Below are 21,119 nucleotides of genomic sequence, written 5' to 3' on the forward strand. Positions count from 1 at the left end.
ACCAGGAACAATACAAGGATTCCCACTCTCACAATTTCTATTCAACATAGTATTGGAATTCTTAGCCAGAGCAATTAAGCAAGAATAAAAGGCATCCAACTAGGAAGGAAAAGCAAAATTATCTTAGTTCACAAATGCCATGATCTTATATGTAGAAAAAGTCTTAAAGATTCTTAAGTGAAAAACCATTAGAATAAACAAAATCAGTAAAGCTGAAGGATACAAAATCAACATGCAACAACTGTGTTTCTATACACTAACAATGAGCAATCTGAAAAGGAAATTAAGAAAACAATTTCATTTATAATAGCATCAAAAGAACATTTAGAAACAAATGTTTCTAAGGGAGCAAGGTGAGAAACTTATACCCCCAAAACTACAAAACATTGCCAAAGGAAATTAAAATCACCTCCAAGTGGAAAGCAGTGCCATGTGTATGGACTGAAAGACTTAATATTGTTAAATGTTAGTACTACCCAAAGCAACATACAGATTCAACACAATTGCTCTCAAAATCCCAAAGACTTATTTTGTAGAAATTCAACAAATCATCCTAAAATCCACATGTAATCTAAAAGGCCCCCAAATAGCCAAAACAATTACTTTTAAAATGAACACACTTAGAAGACTGAGACTTCCTGATCTCAAACTACTTGATCTCATACTACAAAGCCACACTAAGCAAAACAGTATGGTACTGCCATAAAGATAAATATACATACTACTGAAATAGAGTGAAGTCCAGAAATAAACCCTTATATACATAGTCAAACAACCTTAGTAGAGTGCCAAGACCACTCAATAAGGACAGTGCCTTCAATAAATGGTGTTAGGAAAACTAGATATCCAAAAGCAAAAGACTGAAGTTAGACATTTATCTTATACTATATACAAAAATAAATTCAAAATGAGTTAAAAGACCTAAATATAAGGCCCAAAACCATAAGACACAGGGGAAAATTTCATGACATTAGGTACAATTATTTCTTGGGTCTGACACTAAAAAGAACAGGTAACAAAAACAAAAATAAAGTGGAACTACATCAAACCATTAAGACTTTTAAGATTTTGGGGACGTCTGGGTGGCTCAGTGGGTTAAGCCTCTGCCTCAGCTCAGGTCGTGATCCCAGGGTCCTGGGATCGAGCCCCACATCGGGCTCTCTGCTCAGCAGGGAGCCTGCTTCCTCCTCTCTCTCTGCCTGCTTCTCTGCCTGCTTGTGATCTCCATCTGTCAAATAAATAAATAAAATCTTTAAAAAAAAAAAAAGACTTTTAAGATTTTTATTTATATGAGAGAGAGAAAGAGCATGAGCAGGAGGAGGGGCAGAGGGAGAGGGAGAAGCAGACTCCTCACTGAGCAGGGAGCCCAACGTGGGGCTTGATCCCAACACCCTGGGATCATGACGTAAGCCAAAGGCAGACACTTAAACCACCCAGGCACCCCAAACATTAAGACTTTCGCTCATCAAAGGACACAACTGACAGTGAAGAGGTAACCTATGGAATGGAAGAAGAGATCTACAAATCATGTACCTGATAATATTATGGTTAATATCCAGAATGTATTAGTCGGTTAAATCCAGAATATACAAAGAATCCTACAACCCAACTAGAAAAAAAATCAAATAACCGGATTAAGAAATGTCAATAGGCATTTCACCAAGAATGATTTTTTTTAAAAAAAAAAAAGGCCACAAGCATCTGAAAGATACTAAATATCACTAGTCATCAGAGAAATATAAATCATAACCCAATATGAGATCACCTCATATCCACAAGGATAGCTATTAAAAAAAATAAAAATAAATTTAAAAACAAGCATTGGCAGGGATCTAGAGAAGCTGGAACCCTTGCGCACTGTTGGCGGGACCATAAACTACTGTGTAAAACCATAGTGGAATAACGCAGATACTGTGGAAAACAGTATGATGGTTCCTCAAAAAATTAAAATAGAACTAATTAATGATCCAGCAATCCATCTTAGGATATATAGCCAAAAGAACAGAAAGCAGGGCCAAAGAGACAACTGTACCATGTTCCTAAGCAGCACTGTTCACAAAAGCCAAGAGGTGGGAGCAACGCAAATGCCCATCAAAGGATGAACTGATAAACAAAATGTGGTACCTGCATACAATGGAATACTGTGCAGCCTTAAAATGGAAGGAAATCCTGTCACATGCTACACCATGGATGAACCTTGAGGACATTATGGTAAGTGAAATAAGCCAGTCGCAAGGGTACCTGCAGTTAATCGGTTGAGACTTCAGCTCTGGTCATGATCCCTGGGTCCTGGGAATCAAGCCAGAGTTGGGCCTCTCTGCTCGGCTGGAAGCCGGCTTCTCCCTATTCCACTCCCCACCCCTGCTTGTGAGCGTGCGCGGGCGCTCTCTATCTCTCTCTGTCAAATAAATAAATAAAATCTTAGGAAAGAAGCCAGTCACAAAAAGACAAATACTATATGATTCCACTAGTATAAGGTATCTAAAGTAGTCAAATTCATAGATACAGAAAGTAGAATGGTGGTTATCAGGCTGGGAGAAGGGAGCAAAAGAGAATTCTTGTTTAATGGGTTTCAATTGTGCAAAATGAAAAATTTCAGGAGATCTCTTCCACAACAATGTAAATATACTTAATACTGAAACTGTACACTTAAAAATGGTTAAGGTCCTAAAGTCTTTTTTTACCACAATAAAAAAGACACATTTTTTACCAAAATAAAAAAGTTATAGCTTAACCTTTTTAAAAAGTTAAGCTATAAAACTGTATAGATATATGTAAGAGCAATGATCCAATTTTTGTTTTGAAAAAATAAAAACAGCTAACATTTGAGTGCATACTATATGCCAAACTCTGACTTAGGCAGTTACTATGTATTAATGCTGTTAATCCTACAACAACTATAAGAGGTCAATGCTATTACCATCCCATTTTACAGATGAGAAAACTGAGACATAGACAAGTTACTTAGCATGTCCAAAAAACACAAAGCCAGCGTTTTTTTGTTTTGGTTTGCAGGGTTTTTTTTTTTTTTTAAGTTTTTTATTTATTTGAGAGAGAGCGAGCACAAATTGGAGGTGGGGGAGAGCAGAGGGAGAGGGAGCAGACTCCAGGGAGCCTAATGTGGGGCTCAATCCCAGGATCCCCAGCTCATGACCTGAACAAAAGGCAAACACTTAACTGTCTAAGCCCCCTAGGTGCCCCTAAAGATTTATTTATTTGAGAGACAGGGAGCATGTGCACATGCACAAGCACACGGGCCAGGGGTGAAGGGGAGGTGTGGACAGCGAAAGAGGGAGGGAGAGAGAATCCTCAAGCAGACGCTCCACTGAGCGCAAAGCCCAATGTGGGACTCCATCCCAGGATCCTGGGATCACGACCTGAGCCAAAATTCAGAGTTGGCCGCTTAACCAAGTGGGCCACCCAAGCACCCCACAAAGCCAAGTTCTAAATACAGACCCTCTTGAGACACTATTCATGCTCTTAACCTCTATGCAATACCTACAGAAAAGTCTGGAAAGATAATGAACCAAATTATTAACATTCTCTTAGATTCTTTCTGTTCATGATGGACTTTTCATTTCATACACTTCTATTACATTTATGAAAAGATTATGTACTGCTTTTTATAATGTAAAGCAAAAGGAGATATTGACATTTTCAAAAAGTATACTTAATGTAACAGCAAGGTCTCTATACCTACTATCAATGACTTTATTTACTTATGTATCTCTGGACTCAGACCCTCCACTACAGTAAAGCTATTCTATTTACTATAACACACTTTTTCAGCTGGCTTCTCTACTTCCATAAGCTATCCTTCCCCTGGAATATCCTCTCCTACACTCTAATGAGCACTTTCTGATTTACCCTTCCACTTTTAGTTACTTTTGTAACTTATCAAAATCCAGTTCTTAACTCACCTCCTTCAGGAGGCCTTCCTGTCTTTACCTATACCATTTTTCACCAATTTAGTATGCGACTTTGAAAAAGCTGCCCTATAGAGGTTTTATTTGTGTCCCTCATAGAGCCATCAGCAAAGTTCCTTGAAGATGTTACTACTCCTTCTCCTACAGGCAAGGGCACTCCAGGGGCATAAAATATACTTAGCACCAACATCTAGAGTTCTAAAGACTTTCCTACCAGAAACAACAGCTCCTTAGAAATAGGACTGATTCCAGATCTGGGATAGGGAAATTACAAGGTAAATCTGATTTGTCTTGTGCCAGAAGGCCAGGAAGCAATCAGAGACTAATGCAGGAGGGTCAAAAGGATATAGAAACCACTCTGAAAGTGGTTATCACTGACAAACTGAGACAATCTGAACATCCAAAAGAATAAGGATTGCAACTTATTTTAATGTTCAATGAAGGCACAGGCACCTGGGTGGCTCAGTCAGTTAAGTACCTGACTCTTGATTTTGGCTGGGGTTGTGATCTCAGGGTCATGAGATTGAGCCCCACTTCCAGCTTCCCGCTGAGCATGGAGTCTGGTTCCTCTCTCTCTCTCTCCCTCTCTCTCCTTTCTCTCTCCCTCTGCCCCTCCCCACTGCACTCGCAAGCCTCTCTTTCTCTCTCTCGGGGCAGGGGAATGAAGGGGGAAAAAATCCAAAGGTCCCTATACTGAAAAATGGGGAAACTACAACAAACATTTGTGATCCCTGGAAGTAACCAATATATTACCATTACATGTCTTCTAAGTAGGAATCTTACCATTTTTAGGGAGAACATAGTTTTTATTAACCAGTTGATGAGGAAGAACTTCCTTAGAGGGGGAAAAAAAATCAGACAGTAAATGACAGAATGGGGCTGGAAGGGGAATCACTATGTGCAAACCCTTAATGAAATAATTATCAGGCAACGACCATCATGGATACTAAAACCATTTGGAGAAAGATCATGAAGAAAAGCATATTCTCATCATGCCAGAGTATCACCCTACAGATTACACAGTCACTGCAAAGTGAAAAATACATGTTTACAGTGGTGATCTGGCAGCAACCTCTCTAACCATATGTCAAATTTTGGAGTGGAACAACCAGGCATTCTGTGTCTCCTAATGTGATAAAATACAAGGCATGCAGGATCACCTAGGAGTCTTTTCAAGTGAATCTCGACAGATTCTAATTAGGCCTTTGGACATAATATTTGGCTGAAGGAAAATACAGGGGATAAAAGAACAACTTAAAGACACTACGAGGAAATAAGGAGTTAATCAAGAATATGTGATGTTGAGGAAATAATGAGATAATCAAGAATATGTGACGTGCTACAAGACAACTGACTAATCTCTTTTAAAAAGTCAGCATCATGAAATAAAGATGAGAGGACTCTTCTAAATTAAGAGACTGAGAGACATGACAAGCAAATGCTACTTGTGAGCTCCAATATGATATTAATTTCAAAAAATAATAAAAAGCAAAAAATACAACTATTAAAGATGCCTAGGGGATAACTGGGAAATCTGAATAGGATTGACTGTTAGATAATGTTGGAATTCCTGTCCATTTTCTTAAATGTAATCATGGCATTGTAAACAAGAAAGAAGAATGTCCTTGTCATTAAAAGAGGCACGCTGAATAATTAACAGGTGTGGTGTCATGTTGTCTGTGACTTTCAAATGTTTCAACAAATACACAAATGCAATACACACACAAGCAGACACAAATAAAGCAAACAGGGCAAAATGTTAATTTAGGTGATGAGAATACTGCAATTAGTTATTAATATTCTTCTTTAAACTTTTCTATATGTTTGAAATTCTTCACAACAAAAAGCTAGGGAAACAATAAAGTTGTAAAATAAGTAAGGGGAAAAATAACTCCTTGTCTCTTTCACTTAGCACCACCTCATGATTTATTTTCTTTCTTAAATAAAGCAAACTTCACATATAATATTAGTTTCAGGTGCACAACATCCTGATTCAACCACTTATCTTTTTTTAAAGTACTTCCTGTCTGTACAAGTAACCTTAAGTCCCTCAAGGACACTTAGATTTTCACAGGTTTACAAATATATAAATAGCCCAACAGATGTTGTTATTCATAAGTAACATAAAAGACCACTTTGATAAAAATCAAAATGTCTGTTAATTTAAAGTCTTAGCTAGGATATGGAACAATATAAAGCTTTTGATGACAGAAGTATAAGTATAATCATGCTGGAAAACAATTTGGCACCACCAAAACAAAGCTGAACACATACATATTCTATTACTAAAGAATGTTTCTGATGGGTGTATACCCAGGAGAAACTCTTGCACACAGGCACCAGGAGTTTGGCTTAAGAATATTTAAAGCAGGGCACCTGCGTGGCTCAGTTGGTTAAGGGACTGCCTTCAGCTCAGGTCATGATCCCAGGGTCCTGGAATCGAGTCCCGCATCGGGCTCCCTGCTCCATGGGGAGTCTGCTCCTTCTGACCTTCTCCCCTTTCATGCTCTCTCTCACTGTCTCTCTCTCAAATAAATAAATAAAATCTTTAAAAAAAATAAAAAAGAATATTTAAAGCAGCACTATACAAGAACAAAAACCTGGAACAACCCAAATTTCCATTAACAAAGAAATGAATGAACTATGATATATGGATTCACTGAAATACCACAGAGCAATAAAAAATGAATGAACTAGAGCTACACACGTGAATGAATCTCAAAAACATGTTAAAGAAAACAAGTTGCATAACAATACTAGCAGTGATTTCATTTATAAAAGTTTCAAAAACATCGAAAGTAAACAATGCATTATCTAAGGAATCAAACGTGGAAAAGCAAATGAATGATAAACACAAAATTCGGGATAAGTAGTTCCTCTTGTGTGAGGAACACAGTGAAACCTTCCGGTTTTACTACTAATGTTCTTTTTAAGAACTTAGGTGCTAAGTATATAGGCATTTATTCTATCATTTTTGTTTTAGATTCTATTAATGATTCACTATTAGTTTTTTTATTCTACTCAAAATCTAATAATAACTGAGTAAAAAAAATTAATAACTGACTTTAAGGTACATAAAACCTCAATTCAAAAACAATACTAAATTATTCACATAATAACTGCACTTAAATTTCTCTGCATTTATTTAGTAGTGAACAATGCAAAGCTATCAGTATTCAAATAGTCAAACCTATCAGTAGTGCCAATTAGGAAAATAATGAGGAATAAAATAAATCCCCAACCCAAGAAGCCATGCCCCATTTGAGGAAAAAAACAAAAGCCATGCCCTATCTAAAGGCACCTACAGTTACCTATTTTACTCAATGATTTAAGCTCACAGCTTGACAAAAAGGACAAAGCAGCCTTCAGAATCAGATACAAAGTTTGCCCTTTTGACCTTTTATCAAGGTAGAATCATTAAATACAGGTTCGTAATATGGAGAAGTCTCTGTTTCCTCTTACTTTATGACCATAAGGAAAGTCACAATTTCATTTATCTTTTATACCCTAACCAGTAGAGGCCTGAGCCTATGACCCAAATAATGCCACACGAGCAGACCCCAGCTAACAGGATTTTAGGAATGCTTTCCACCAGACATGGCACAGCGGTAGTGTCATCAGGAAGAAGTCCCTATGGAACCTTGCAATAAAACAGAACTTTTTTTTTAATGTAAGAACACTTTAACATGAAATCTACCCTCTTAACAAATTTAAGTGTCAATATAATTTTCTTTGTTGTAGGCACAATGCTGAATAGCAGATGTCTAGGGCCTATTCATCGTGTGTGACTCAAACTCTGAGCCCACTGATGAGTGCTCCCCATTTCTCCCTCCTCCCAGCCCCTGGCAGCCACCATTACATTCTTCGATTCCATGAACTCAAGTGTTTTAGATACCTCATGTAAGTGCAATCATCCAGTGTCTTTCTCTAACTGGCTTATTTTAGGTAGCACAATGTGGCATACTGCAGAATTTCCTTCTTTTTAAGGCTATGTTGTATCCTACTGTGTGTATATACCACAAATTATTTATCCATTCACCCATCCATGGACATCCTGGTTGTTTCCACGACTTAGCCACTGTGAACAGTGCTACAAGAAGAGAACTTGTGTGAAATGTATAATTTGAGGGAAGTATCACAGGGTCCTTCTACCAGGTTCAACTACAGCTGCCAAACACATAGCAAAAAAGACCTAGCTTACAGAGTATGTTGAATTGCTCTTTATTCAAAGTCAGACACAAGACTGATACCAATCAAAGAATTGAAATAAAAACACATAATTGTTGAGCTAGGAGTACTACCTGCCCAAGCATGAATAAGCAAATGCCTCATGTTAAAACAGGAGATCGGGAGAGGTTCACGATCAACCAGGAAGGGTAATAATTGTATTTATACTCCATTACATTAAAACTTTACTATGCAGAGATTTATAATGGTTGCTCTATGGAGTATGCCTGACTACAGTACATCTACTAAATGGGTTTGCTATCAATACCAGGGACAATTCCTTATTAGTACAGGAGTTACCATGCTATTGCTTCTCTCTTCTAACATTTAGAGCTAAGTATGTGTTTAGCTATGTGCATATGTGTCTATTACATCAACCCCTACCAAATTTACTAATACCAAACTAAAAATTTTGTATGTTAGGATGCCGGGGTGGCACAGTTAAGCATCTGCTTTCTGCTCAGGTCATGATCCCAGAGTCCTCCTTGCTAAGCGAGAAGCCTGCTTCTGCCTCTCCCTGCCACTCCCCCTGCTTGTGCTCCCTCTCTCTCTCCCTCTCTCTCCCTCTCTGACAAATAAATAAAACTTTAAAAAAAAACAAAAATAAGAAAATAAAAATTTTGTATGAAAAAGATTCACCCCCCAAAAAATGACTAAAACTTCTATCTACAAACTGTATGAACAATATAAGATCACACCTACTTCCGCCAGCCCTTCAATCTCTTAAAAAAAAAAAAAACTGAGTTAAATAAAGACTTCAACTTTTGATTACCTACCAACCAAATGATGCTTGCTTTTTAAAAGTTCTACTAGAATATAAATATAACTCGTGCCCAAACCCCAGCATAACTGTTTATAATATAAGCATGTCAATAAAAGGATATCTCCACTGACCACAATGTCCTCAAACCAACATTGGTCTTTGCAAGATCAATAATCTTTATAAGAAGCTATGACAGTTGTACCCAACCACCTAACTTACAGCAGTACCTAGGGATGGTATGAGATAATGCGAGGAATTTAAAGATAATCCTTATAAATACAAAGTATAATATGGTAATATCTCCATCAGTGATGAAGATGAGTTCCAGAAACATGCTGCATTATTAGGAAGGAACTTTGTTATGGAAGGACAAGAGTTTCAGAGGGTACAGTGACATTTCAAAGTTGCTACATGCTGGAAGGGCAATTCCTTCCTCAGTTCCAAATCCAACTCCCAAGATGCCCAGCTACGTACTTTCTTCCTGGAGACCCAAATCACCTTACCGTGCTACTGCTCCTTTGAAAGAATCTACTCCAAGAATGTGTTCAAAATGTTCATAAACAGATGGAAGCAGGAGTAGGGGAGGTAGGGGGAGAGGCAAAATGAGTGAAGGGGAGTGGGAGATAGAGGCTTCCAGTTTCAGAACAAGTAAGTTACAGGAATAAAAGGCACAGCATAGGACATATAGTCAATGATACTGTAATAGTGTTGTATAGTGACAGACGGTAGCACACTTGTGGTGAGCACAGCCTGAGGTAGAGACATACTGAATCACTATGTTGTACACCTGAAACTAATGTAACATTGTGTGTCAACTATTCTCAAACTAAAAACTTTAAGAAAAAATGAAAAAGTTCTAAATACTGTGAGAATTACTAAAATGTGACAGAGACAATTAGAAAAATGGAAAAGAAAGAAAGAAAGAAAGGAAGGAAGGAAGGAAGATGGGGCTAAGAGACTTGACACAGGATTGTCACAAATCTTCAATTTGTAAAAACCACAGTAGGTGTAAAGCCCAATAAAGCAAGCACAATAAAACAGGTGTATATGGGTGCCTGGGTGGCTCAGTGGGTTAAAGCCTCTGCCTTCTCTGCTCAGCAGGGAGCCTGCTTCCTCCTCTCACTTTCTGCCTGCCTCTCTGCCTACTTGTGATCGCTGTCAAATGAATAAATAAAAAATCTTTAAAAAAAAATAAAATAGGTGTGTATGTGTGTGTGTGTGTGCATATACCTCTATATGTATACCTATATGTACCTCCATTCCTAGCTTTTAATTTCTCTCAGCAATGATATGTATGTTTCTAGTGTAGAGATCTTTCATTGCTTTTATTACATTTTTTCTAGTTGTTTGATTTCCGTGGGTGTTACTAATATAACAACTTTTAAAATTTTATTTTTCAAAAGCTATTATGGAGAAACAAAATTTGTTTTTGTAGTTAAAAAAACAAAAATAAAATTTTCATAAACAAATGATACTTCTTAAACATTTTTAAGCCTTCCTTATAATTGGGACACCTGGGTGGCTCAGTTGATTAAGCATCTGCCTTCAGCTAAGGTCATGATCCCAGGGTCCTGAAATTGAGTCCTACATCTGGCTCCTTGCTCTGAGGGGAGGCTGCTTCTCACTCTGCCTGCTGCTCCCCCTGTTTGTGCGCTCTCACGCACGCTCTCTCCCCCTCTCTGGCAAATAAATTTTAAAATATCTTAAAAAACAAAACAAAAAACCTTCCTTATAACTAGGTGTAATAGTATTAGACATGAAACTACATGCATAATAAAACCACTCACTGAACACTGTGCTAAGTATTTTGCATGCTCTCTTATTCACCTTCCCATCAATTCCATGAAGAGGATACACCATTAACCCTCTACTACAAACTTAAGAGAAAACTTGGCCAAGGACATGGTAGTAAAGATTTAACTCAGGTCAGACTATAAACCCAGTCTCCTTCCACTCATACTATACTCTTTAAAGTTCTTACATCTTATAAGTGGTTACAAATCACTCATGTCCTCAGTTGATCCTTTACAGACAAGGTAGCATCTGCCCTGAGCTATTTACTAAGGGCTTGAATGCTCTTTGTTTTCCTTGTCAGGCCCAATGACGACCTCTTTTCATTAAGAAACTGAATTCCTGAAAAAAAAAACCTGAATGCCTACAGTGTACAAGGTAGAGAAAATGAAAATATGTAAAGCACAGCCTTCACCCTCAAAATATTTTTACAGACTCCTAGGAACTAGGCATAAACTATTACACTACTATTAAAATTAGTAAACTACTATTAAATAACAATGAACACTTCTATAAGGAAATGCCATCAAACATCAGAAAAGCTCAATTTTCAAGTAAAAGGGATTTTATTCATATAGAGAGCCAAAACTTTTCTTAAAATTAAACATCTTAGGGGCACCTACCTGGCTAAGTCAGAAAAGCATGTGACTCCTGATCTCAGGGTTGTGAGTTCAAGCCCCACATTAGATGCAGAGATTAAAAAAAAAAAAAAAAAAAAACCAACTCAAAAAAAATAAATTAAGGAATCTTAGATAAAAATATTTTTGTACCTTAAGCATAAAACACAGCATAATACTACAAAGACCTTAACATTGACAGGTGCCTGGGTGGCTCAGTCGGTTGGGCATCCAACTCTTGATTTTGGCTCTGGTGATGATTTCAGGGTCCTGAGACTGGGCTGGGCAATGGGTTCCCCCCTCAGTTGAGGGGGGAGGGGTCTGCTTGAGATTCTCTCCCTGTCCCCCAACACCCCTCCCCCTGCAAATGTGTATCTCTCTAATAAATAAATGTTTTTTAAAAATGTTTAAACAAGAAGACCTAACATTGATTAAATTTACTAATGTGTGAAGTGTTTTACATACACTTAGTATTTACACCCAAATCCTGTACTATCCATGGGCCCACTGGATGTAACATCAAACAGAGAAGTAAATTTATTTGCCCAAAATCATGCAGCTAGTAAATGATGGAGTCATGATCCAAATGTAGCATATACCTCTTTATTCAGCTTTGTGATGCATTTATCATTGACGCAAACATTCTATGCCCACCTACTGCATGTATAGCATTGTATTGAGAAATGAGAGGACAGTAAACAAGATAGCTTGTTCACAAACCTCACCTTGTGATTAAAAAACAGTTAAATAAGAAAATAAATGAGATAACTACTGATTGTATAAAATATCCTAAAGGAAATCAAGGTGTTGTGAGTAAGTAACTGGGAAAGGCTTACCTCTGTTATGGCCTCTTATAGTTTTGTTCTCAGATTGTTCCCACATAAGCTGGCCAGACAGCCAGGCAGGGGACCAGAGAAGCAGGCAGACAGAAGACAGACCACTGAAGATGATCAGAAGTGGCGAGGAGATGCCTTATGTCATGTTTTTATGAATATGTTGGCATTTTTCCACAAATCCTAAGGAGACAATGTTCTTTCTACTGAATAATACCATGCCTAAGAGAGTATCATCTATGCCTGATGAGTATGGTTTCACAGTCAAAATCTCAACAAGTAGGTGTCTATACGTATTAACTCATTCAGCATTACAAAATGCAACCTAATTTTAAACTCAAGGTAAACCACATTATTCCACTCATGGTACACAATTTCCAAAAGCAAATTATTGGGTTTTTTGTTTTAAATCCAGGTCCCACATAGCCTTCAACAAATTAAAATTTGAAAATTATTTCAAAGAAACAAAAAGACTCATACCACGTTTAGCATGCTGAGTAGTCCCAATGCTATTTTTAGAAAGAGCAACACTTCTCATGTGCAACTTTTTCCAAATGATACTAACAAGGTCAAGAATCATATCCTATCTAAAAACAAGACCTATACAACATAGCCAGGATCTCTTAGAATAGCTTATGTACAAGTCGTGTGGCCTGAAGGATTTACTTGTATTTTACATGTCTTTATATTTACATACTTTATATTTAAAATATTCATATTACCTGTACATACTATTCTTATTTGTTTTCATTCCAATCATTCATATTTTTCATATGGCAGTGTTCAAACAGCCTTTAAAAGAAGAAAATAATGCTTCACGTCTTACCAGCATTTCACATTCACTGGATAATTTGAGCTCCAGAACAACCTTGAGAAATATGTAAGTAAGAGTATCATCTTCCCCTCTGCACAGTGGTAGGAGTGCAGCTCAGAAAGGTTAGGTAACTTGGCTAGTTCAAGATTGCACAGTACTTGGCAAAGACAGAGCCCTGACCAGGCCTTCAGACTCTTTGTTCATGCTCTTCTCCCCACAGGACGCTGCTAATTTAATACATGAACTTTCACGCGTCTCCCTCTTCAACAGACCTGGACTGGAACTAAGAGCCATACCACTGCGGCCCTGCCGATACTCTGAGTGTCCAAATGCAACCGGAACACGAGTGCTTTTCAGTAAACATAAACACTAGCACACGTTTCAGTCAGGACCCCATTCAGTGCTGGGTTTGCTCCACTGCACAAAACTTATTAAAATACACCATGCCTTAAAGCATAACCCTTAATGGAACTGACTTTTTCACTCAGTGGCAAATTCTGTAAATGAGAATGGTGACTCATAGCGCTAACTTATGGTTTGCTAAATTAATAATTTTGGATGCCAAAGCAAACGAATGAATTACAGACCCCTATCCATCCCCAAGCCCAAAGTTGCTGAAGTGTCAAAGCGCGGTAGTAAAACACAAGGAGAGAGGTGGGGCTGGAGCTAGCGTTCCTCGTCTTCTGCGACCCCGGGCAACCCACTCCTCAAAACCCCAACGGGTCTCTTCCCACCCCCAATCCCGCCGGGACCAAAGTGCCTGACTACCCGGCCCCGCGACGCCCCGCGACCACGACCAGAGTGCTGCCGGGAACTGCGGCTGTGGGGATACGCACGGCTGAGGCTGCCCCCTCCCCGGGGCGTCCCCACCTGTCTCGGGTAGCCCGCACACCTGACAGTCCCAGCAAGGGCAGAGGATGCGCTTCGGGAAGCCGCCCCTCACCTAGAACCGCCGGGCTGCCCGGGTCAAGTCCGCTTCCGCCCCCAGCCCACATGGCCGCTGGAAGACCGCGCCCGCGTCGGAGGGGCCCAAGATCCCCGGAGGCGGGAGGGGGCGGCGGCGACAGTGGCTGGTGGAGGAGAGAGCGCGGCCGGCGCGCCCGGGTGGGTGGAAGAGGAGGAGCGCGTCCCGACCGGCCGCGAGGGCAGACGGAGAGCGGAGGAAGTCCGCCGGCCGCAGCGGCGCCAAGGGGGAGCAGGCGTCTACCTGGGAGCAGAAGTACGAGCCCTGGATGCCCAGCTTGATGCAGGTGGGACACTGGAGCTTGGCCTCGCTGCTGCAGCCGTCCGTCTCGCACACGCGCGTCTCCACGGCCGCCATGCTGCCTGGCTGCTCGAGGAGCGCCTCACCGAGGAAGAGGAGGAGGAGGAGGAGAAAGGGCAGAGGAGGGGACAGAGGCCGAGCCAGGGGAGGAGCTCGGCCCGCAGGGCCTGGGCGCGGAAGCAGGAGGAGCGCCGGGCCGGCCCAGACCACGCTGCGCGCCCCGCCCCTGCCCCGCGCGCGCAACTGGCGCCCCGCCCCGCGGCGTTCGCCCCGCCCCCGCCGGCGGCCCCCGCCTCCCGGCGCCAGGCGAGCACGTGGGGGCTGCGAGGGATCGTGGCAGAGACCTCCGCCGGCTCCGCGTGGTCTCACGTGTGTCCCGGGAGAGAGCGACCTCCTGGCCCTGGTCAGAGAAGGCCAGGTGCTGCCGGCGGGGAGGGGCCCTCATGTCTTGGGCCGTGTGTATCTAGAGAGACAGCGCTCTGGTCCTGCCTTAGTGGATCGCAGGGTCTTGAATGTCCCCCACACTCACAGGAGGTTGGAAAGGGCGCCCCGCTCCTCTGCGTTGGTCACCCGGCAGCTTCTTGGAAAAGGAAAGTAATTCCTTTTTTAAAGTTCTGTTTCTCACGGATAGTGTCTGCTCTGAGGCCTAAGGACCACGATTCAGTCATTCACAAAAAGGGGAGCCAGAGAGCTGTCAGGAGGAGATGGGCTGAGATTTGCATCAACCCTCCTTCGTGCCTGATTTTCTTCATACACACACCCCCATTCACAATGTACAATGCTAGTAATAGTAACACTACAACTACTAGATATTCAATAAAACAATTTCGTGTTATCCCAGTCGATTATTTAAAAGGTGAGTAGGGAAGAATTGTATTAATTTTGAATCATCAGGGTTGAAAGGAGATTTAGAGGTCTTGTGATGCAACTTGTTGCCCAGATCTCTTCAACTACATCCCAGATCTGCCATTTTCGAACTTGTGCTTGAATATGTGTCACTACGGAACGGAGAGGGACTAATACTTATTGATCATCAACTAAGTATTGTGAACTTTGTGTTATCTAATCTATATTTTTTTAATTTAACATTTAATAGAGGAGAAAAACTCAGTTACTTTTATTTTTAATATGTTTTGCTGTGTAAGCAGCACAAATAATAATAAAATCAAACACATTTTTGTAAAAGATTTTATTTATTTGAGAGGAGAGAGTGGGGAGGTGGGCACAGAGGGAGAGGGAGAGAAGCAGGCTCTCTGCTGAGCAGGGAGCTGGATGCAGGACTCAACCCAGGACCCTGGGATCACGACCTGAGTGGAAGGCAGATACTTAATGGACTGAGTCACCCAGGTGCCCCCAAATACACTTTAAAAAGTAAGACCTGAACAAAAAGATATCAACCACTAAATATATGTGTGTATAGATGCATATATATATATATATATAAATGCTACATATGTGTATAGGTATATATGATATTTTTTAACAAAAATATTTTTTTGTTAAAAAAAATTTAAAATTTAAAACCATGAAGAATCTTTAGTTAATTGCTTTCTTTGGTTATTACATCGTGAACTTCCTTTTTTGTCATTAAATATAGTATGATTTATTATTGATTTAATTATCATTAAACCATTAAATTATTGACTTAATAAATAATACCACATAATTTTAACATCTGCATGATATTCTATTGTATGTTTAGTTTACTGAACCACATTCACTAGTAATAAGAATGTAAGTTATTTTTAATTGTTACATATTATAAGCAAGCCTTCAGTGAAATACCCTTTTTTTTTTTTAAGATTTTATTTATTTATTTGACAGAGATCACAGGTAGGCAGAGAGGCAGGCAGAGAGAGAGAAGGAAGCAGGCTCCCTGCCGAGCAGAGAGCCTGAGGCGGGGCTGGATTCCAGGACCCTGGGATCATGACCCGAGCTGAAGGCAGAGGCCTTAACCCACTGAGCCACCCAGGCGCCCCTCAGTGAATACCCTTTTAGCTAGAACTTTGTGTACATCCTTATTTACTTAGGATATATGCTTTTTTTTTTTTTTTTTTTTTTTTTGAGTAGGCTCTACACCTAGCATGGAGCACAACATGGGGCTCAAACTCACAACCCCAGACCACGGCCAGCTGAGACCAAGAGTGGGATTCTTAACTGAGTGAGCCACCCAGGTGCCTGAAAGATATATTCTTAAAAGTGGAACTACTACATCAAAGGGTTGTCACTATTTATTTCTTATAATATGATTTGTCAAGCTTTCCTTTAAAAAGTGTATATAAGAGGTGGCTGGGTGGCACAGTCGGTTAAGTGTCTACCTTTGGCTTAGGTCATGATCCCAGGGTCCTGGGATGAGCCGCACATGGCTCACTGCTCAGCGGGAGGCTGCTTCTCCCTCTCTCTCTGCCTGACACTCACCCTGCTTGTGCACACTTTCTCTCACTCTCTCTCAAATAAATAGATAAAATCTTTTTTTTTAAAAAGTATATAAATTTACAATCTGGTCATAACTATTCTGACATATTATTTCCTGAGACTTTACTAGTGCTGGCTATTATTTATTTTAATGTTTGTCATTTTGATAAATGGGAAATTGTATCGTGTTTTTTTATTTTATATTATAATGAGGCTGAACATTTTTCTCTGATTATCAGCATTTGTATGTTTTCCTGTATGTGTTTGCTTTTGTCAAATTTTCTTTTTTGCAGAACAATACTTTAAAAAAAAAAGCCAAGACAAATTGGCCACACTGCCATTGCCTAAACACATCAATGCTTCATTTGTCCTTGTTACCTTTGATGTGGGAAACAAAGGCAGAAGAAAAATTACTAATTTCCTTACTACCCAGAGCCCACTGACAAGTCCCTGAAACAGGCAGTGACATTCCTCTAGGGACTCAACTGCCTCAATGTTAATACTTTGCTAAGGGCAAAAGGCAATCCTAGCCTGAACAACCCCCCCAACTCGGATCTTGTAAGTCTACTTTAACATATTAAAAATTCCTTTGGAAACTTCCTTTATCTCTAAACCCCCCAAGATACGTGTTGGCAATCATCCGTAAGCACATGGCCCACTGATATACATCTGAAAGGTCTCATGACTAACGTTTCATTAGATAGTAATAATTGACCTTGTTCCAACAATAACTAGCCCTCTCAAGGTCCTGGAAACCTTGCTTCCAAAATTCCTTAGAGACTTTTTCTATCCCTAACCCACTCCCCACTGGAAAGTATATAATGCACCACTCCTCACGACCCCGGTGTATCTCTTTCTGGCCACTGGTCCTGTCCCCATGTTTTAATAAAATCACCTTTTTGCACTAAAGACGTCTTGAGAATTCTTTCTTGGCCGTCAGCTTTGAACCCTGACACCGTCTTTCCTACATCACCTTCGGTCCTTATCCACATGCATATTCAGTGTTTACATATTTGCAGTTATTGATAAAAATTTTTATTCTACATTTTCACATAATATTATGCCATGAATTAATCTTAAATTTAGGAAAAACACTAAATTCTATTACTTTTCTACATGAGAGTTCTTTCTGTGTTTGAGACCATCATGTATTATGGGTTGTAAGTCTTACAGCATCCCCTTCTATCTTGTAGTATGTTTAGATCTCTTGCAATCTTTCTCCATCAAATCTGGAGGAATTCCAGTTTGTTGTCCCCTGATGGGTTGTGTTCAGATTAAGCTAATCAAATAGAGGAACAGGAATTTTTGATAATTCTAGTCCAAAAGGCCCTCGGGCTTCTTCTCAACCAGGAAAAGCCTGCAAAGTCTCTGCTTTTGCCGGCTATCTGTTCTGGAGGATGCTGTGTCCTCATACCTTCAGGAAAGCGATGCTGTGGGGCAATTAAGAACACAGAATGTTGCATTAAGATAGGCAGACCTGGGTTGAAACCTCTACCTCCAACACTCTCTCCTTAGTCCTGTTCTCATGAGAAACTTGTTTAACCTTATTTTCCATATCTGAAAAATACCGGCCAGTGTAACTACCCATAGAGTTTTATGATAATTGCATTGAATAGATTTTGTGAAGTGCTTAGGAACCCCATAAGTGATAATTAGTTAGCCTTGCCATTAACTTCTCCTTCCATGGTCCTCCTCACCTTCCACAAAACCAGCTGTTCAGTGAGATAAACTTCCTAAGACCATCTTTCTGACTATTCTTAAGATAATCATGCAGACCCCTCTTATTTAAGCATAAAAAAATGACAAAATGGGAGATTTTTACAAAATTATGTCAGAGTCCCGGTTTTATTCCTCTCTTCCTTCTGAGATTTTAACTCAAAGTCCCCATTGGACATCCTGTTTTTGTTTTAATTCCTATATGCAAAGTTCAGCCAACCCACTTCGAGGACAAAGAGTGGACTTCAGAATCTCAGAATTTGGCACTGATAAATGATAAAGAGTCCTTTGGCCTTGGAAGGCACTTGTTTCCTGGGACTTCTGGGCAGAGAGCACTTTTGAGATCGTGTCTAAGCACATGCCCAAAGCCATCCGTCCAACTAGCTACTATATTTCTAGTGTCCATGGACATCTCAAATCCAGCATGGCCAAAAAGAAACAATTATTTTCTATTTACCCACTTTTGCCCTTTACATCCGCTTTTTCTCCTTACTCCCCTGTCTTGCTTAGTGACATCCTCTACCCACTTGCCTCACAAGTTAAAAATTAGGCCCCTTCTCTTGCTTATCCCCCCATTAGATGAATTGATCAGTCCTGTAGATTTTATCCACTAAATATTTTTTTTAATGTGTGCTCTCTATTCTTATGGCTGCAGCTTTAATTTAGGCCATTTTAAGCCTTTGCTCAGACTATTACAGTGACTTCTTAACTGCCTTTAATGCATCGAATCTACCCTACCACCAGGCTGATTGTTCTCAGAGATAAATCTGATCATGCCTTTCCCTGCTTAAAATCCTTCACTAATCTGGGGCTTGGAGAGTTGGAGCCAGAGTCAAAAGGTGGCCAGAACCTGCAGAGTTTGTGTTAAGGAAACAGTATTAAGGAGATCTATGGACCATGAAGGCCAAAGGTAAGGACACAGTCAAGGAGATCAGGGGCTTGGAACATAAAAGGGAAAATAGCAAATAAGTAACTAAATTAAGGATAATGAAAGCCAAGTTTATCACTGTCTGAGGAGGGAGTTACAAATAGGAAAACAATGAAGGCTAGGTGAATCATGTGGTGTTGTATTGGTATTAGAAATATTGATGTGAACTCAAGGTTTTGATTAATGGATAGGTAATATGGATGTGTGTGTATTTATGTATATGAGATTCTGACCACTAAGGGGACCCATAGGCAATGAGCACACTTAATTTTCAGATCTTGGTTTCTAAATACTACTCTCCACTAAAAGGAATCAGATTTCTTTGGAGAGCTGGCTCATTCCAGGACCAGAGCACAGAAAGTACAAGTCTGGAAAGTCTCATTGTACCAGCACATGAAATAGAGCACAAAAATTATGGAGACTGTAGAAAGGACACAGTAGACAGTTTGAAGCATCTCCCACTGGCCAAACTGAATACAATTTGGGCACTAGAATAAATAATCATAGTATCAGATGATAACACACTGAAGAAAAATAGTATTCCATGAGCCCATACTGATAAATATACATAAATAAACTAGCAAATGGGGGACAAAACTAAGCCCTTCTTTACAATAGATTGTCAACTAAGAGATTGGAAGAAAATTGAGAGCTTTATTCTAAGATCAGGAACAAAACAAGCATATCCATGCTTACCACTTTTATTTGACATAGTACTAGAAGTCCCAGCTGTAGCAATCAGACAAGAAAAAGACATAAAAGACATCTAAATTGGTAAGGAAGAAGTAAAACTTTCACTATTTGCAGATGACATGTTACTGTTTACAGGAGACCCCAAAGACCACCAAAATCTATTAGTACTGATTAATTCAATAAAATTGCAAGATACAAAATTAATTACAGAAACCTGCAGCATTTCTATACACTAATAACAAACCAGCAGAAAGAGAAATTAAGAAAACAATCTCATTAACAATTGCTCCAAAAAGAAAAAGATACCTAGGAATAAACTTAACCAAGAAGATGAAAGACCTATACTCTGAAAACTGTAAGACATTGGTGAAAGAAATTGAAGACAACATAAACAAATGGAAAGATATTCTGTGTTCATCAATTGGAAAAATTAACATCATTGAAATGTTCATACTACCCAAAGCAATCTATGGATTCAAGGCAATTCCTATCAAAATACTAGTAGCATTTTCCACATAACTAAAATAATCTTAAAATTTGTATAGAACCACAAAAGACCTTGAATAGTCAATGCAATCTTAAGAAAGAACTGGAGATATCACAATCCCGGATTTCAAAGTACATTACTAAGCTATAGTAATCAAACTGATATATGGTACTGGCACAGAATTAGATCATTGGGAACAGGATAGAAAGTCCAGAAATAAATCCATACCAATATGGTTAATTAATCTATGACAAAGGAGGTAAGAATATACAATGGGGATAAAACAATCTCTTCAACAAATGGTGTTGGGGAAACTGGACAGTCACATGCAAAAGAATGAACCTGGACCACTTCTGACACCATACACAAAATAAACACAATATGGACTGAAGACAAAAATCTGAGACCTGAATATAAAAGAAAACATAGGCAGCAATCTCTTGGACATCAGCCTTTGCAAAATATTTATGGATATATCTCTCAGGCAAGGGAAACAAAAGCAAAAATTAACTATTAGGACTAAGCCAAAATAAAAAGCTTTTGCACACCAAAGGAATTATCAACAAAACAGAAAGGCAGCTTACTGAATGAGAGAAGATACTGGCAAGCAATACACCTGATAAGGGGTAAATATCTAAAATACAA

The 21,119-nt window shown here is 39.5% G+C and overlaps 1 protein-coding gene across 2 annotated transcripts in view; it reads right to left on the minus strand.

Moving 5' to 3' along the window:
- Positions 1-14,437, minus strand: part of METAP1 (methionyl aminopeptidase 1) — a 66,133-nt gene extending 51,696 nt beyond the window's left edge. The window contains exon 1 of one of the 2 annotated variants that reach the window (XM_032861197.1): positions 14,179-14,437. In XM_032861197.1, the coding sequence (XP_032717088.1) occupies positions 14,179-14,292 (114 nt within the window). In that variant the 5' untranslated portion in view covers positions 14,293-14,437. The remainder of the gene's footprint in view (positions 1-14,178) is intronic. The other variant, XM_032861187.1, reaches the window with a different exon arrangement.
- Between the last annotated feature and the right edge of the window lie 6,682 nt (positions 14,438-21,119).

The sequence above is a fragment of the Lontra canadensis genome, unplaced genomic scaffold (genome assembly GCF_010015895.1).
Source record: "Lontra canadensis isolate GAN:19392208 unplaced genomic scaffold, GSC_riverotter_1.0 scaffold1, whole genome shotgun sequence".
Taxonomy (NCBI): domain Eukaryota; kingdom Metazoa; phylum Chordata; class Mammalia; order Carnivora; family Mustelidae; genus Lontra; species Lontra canadensis.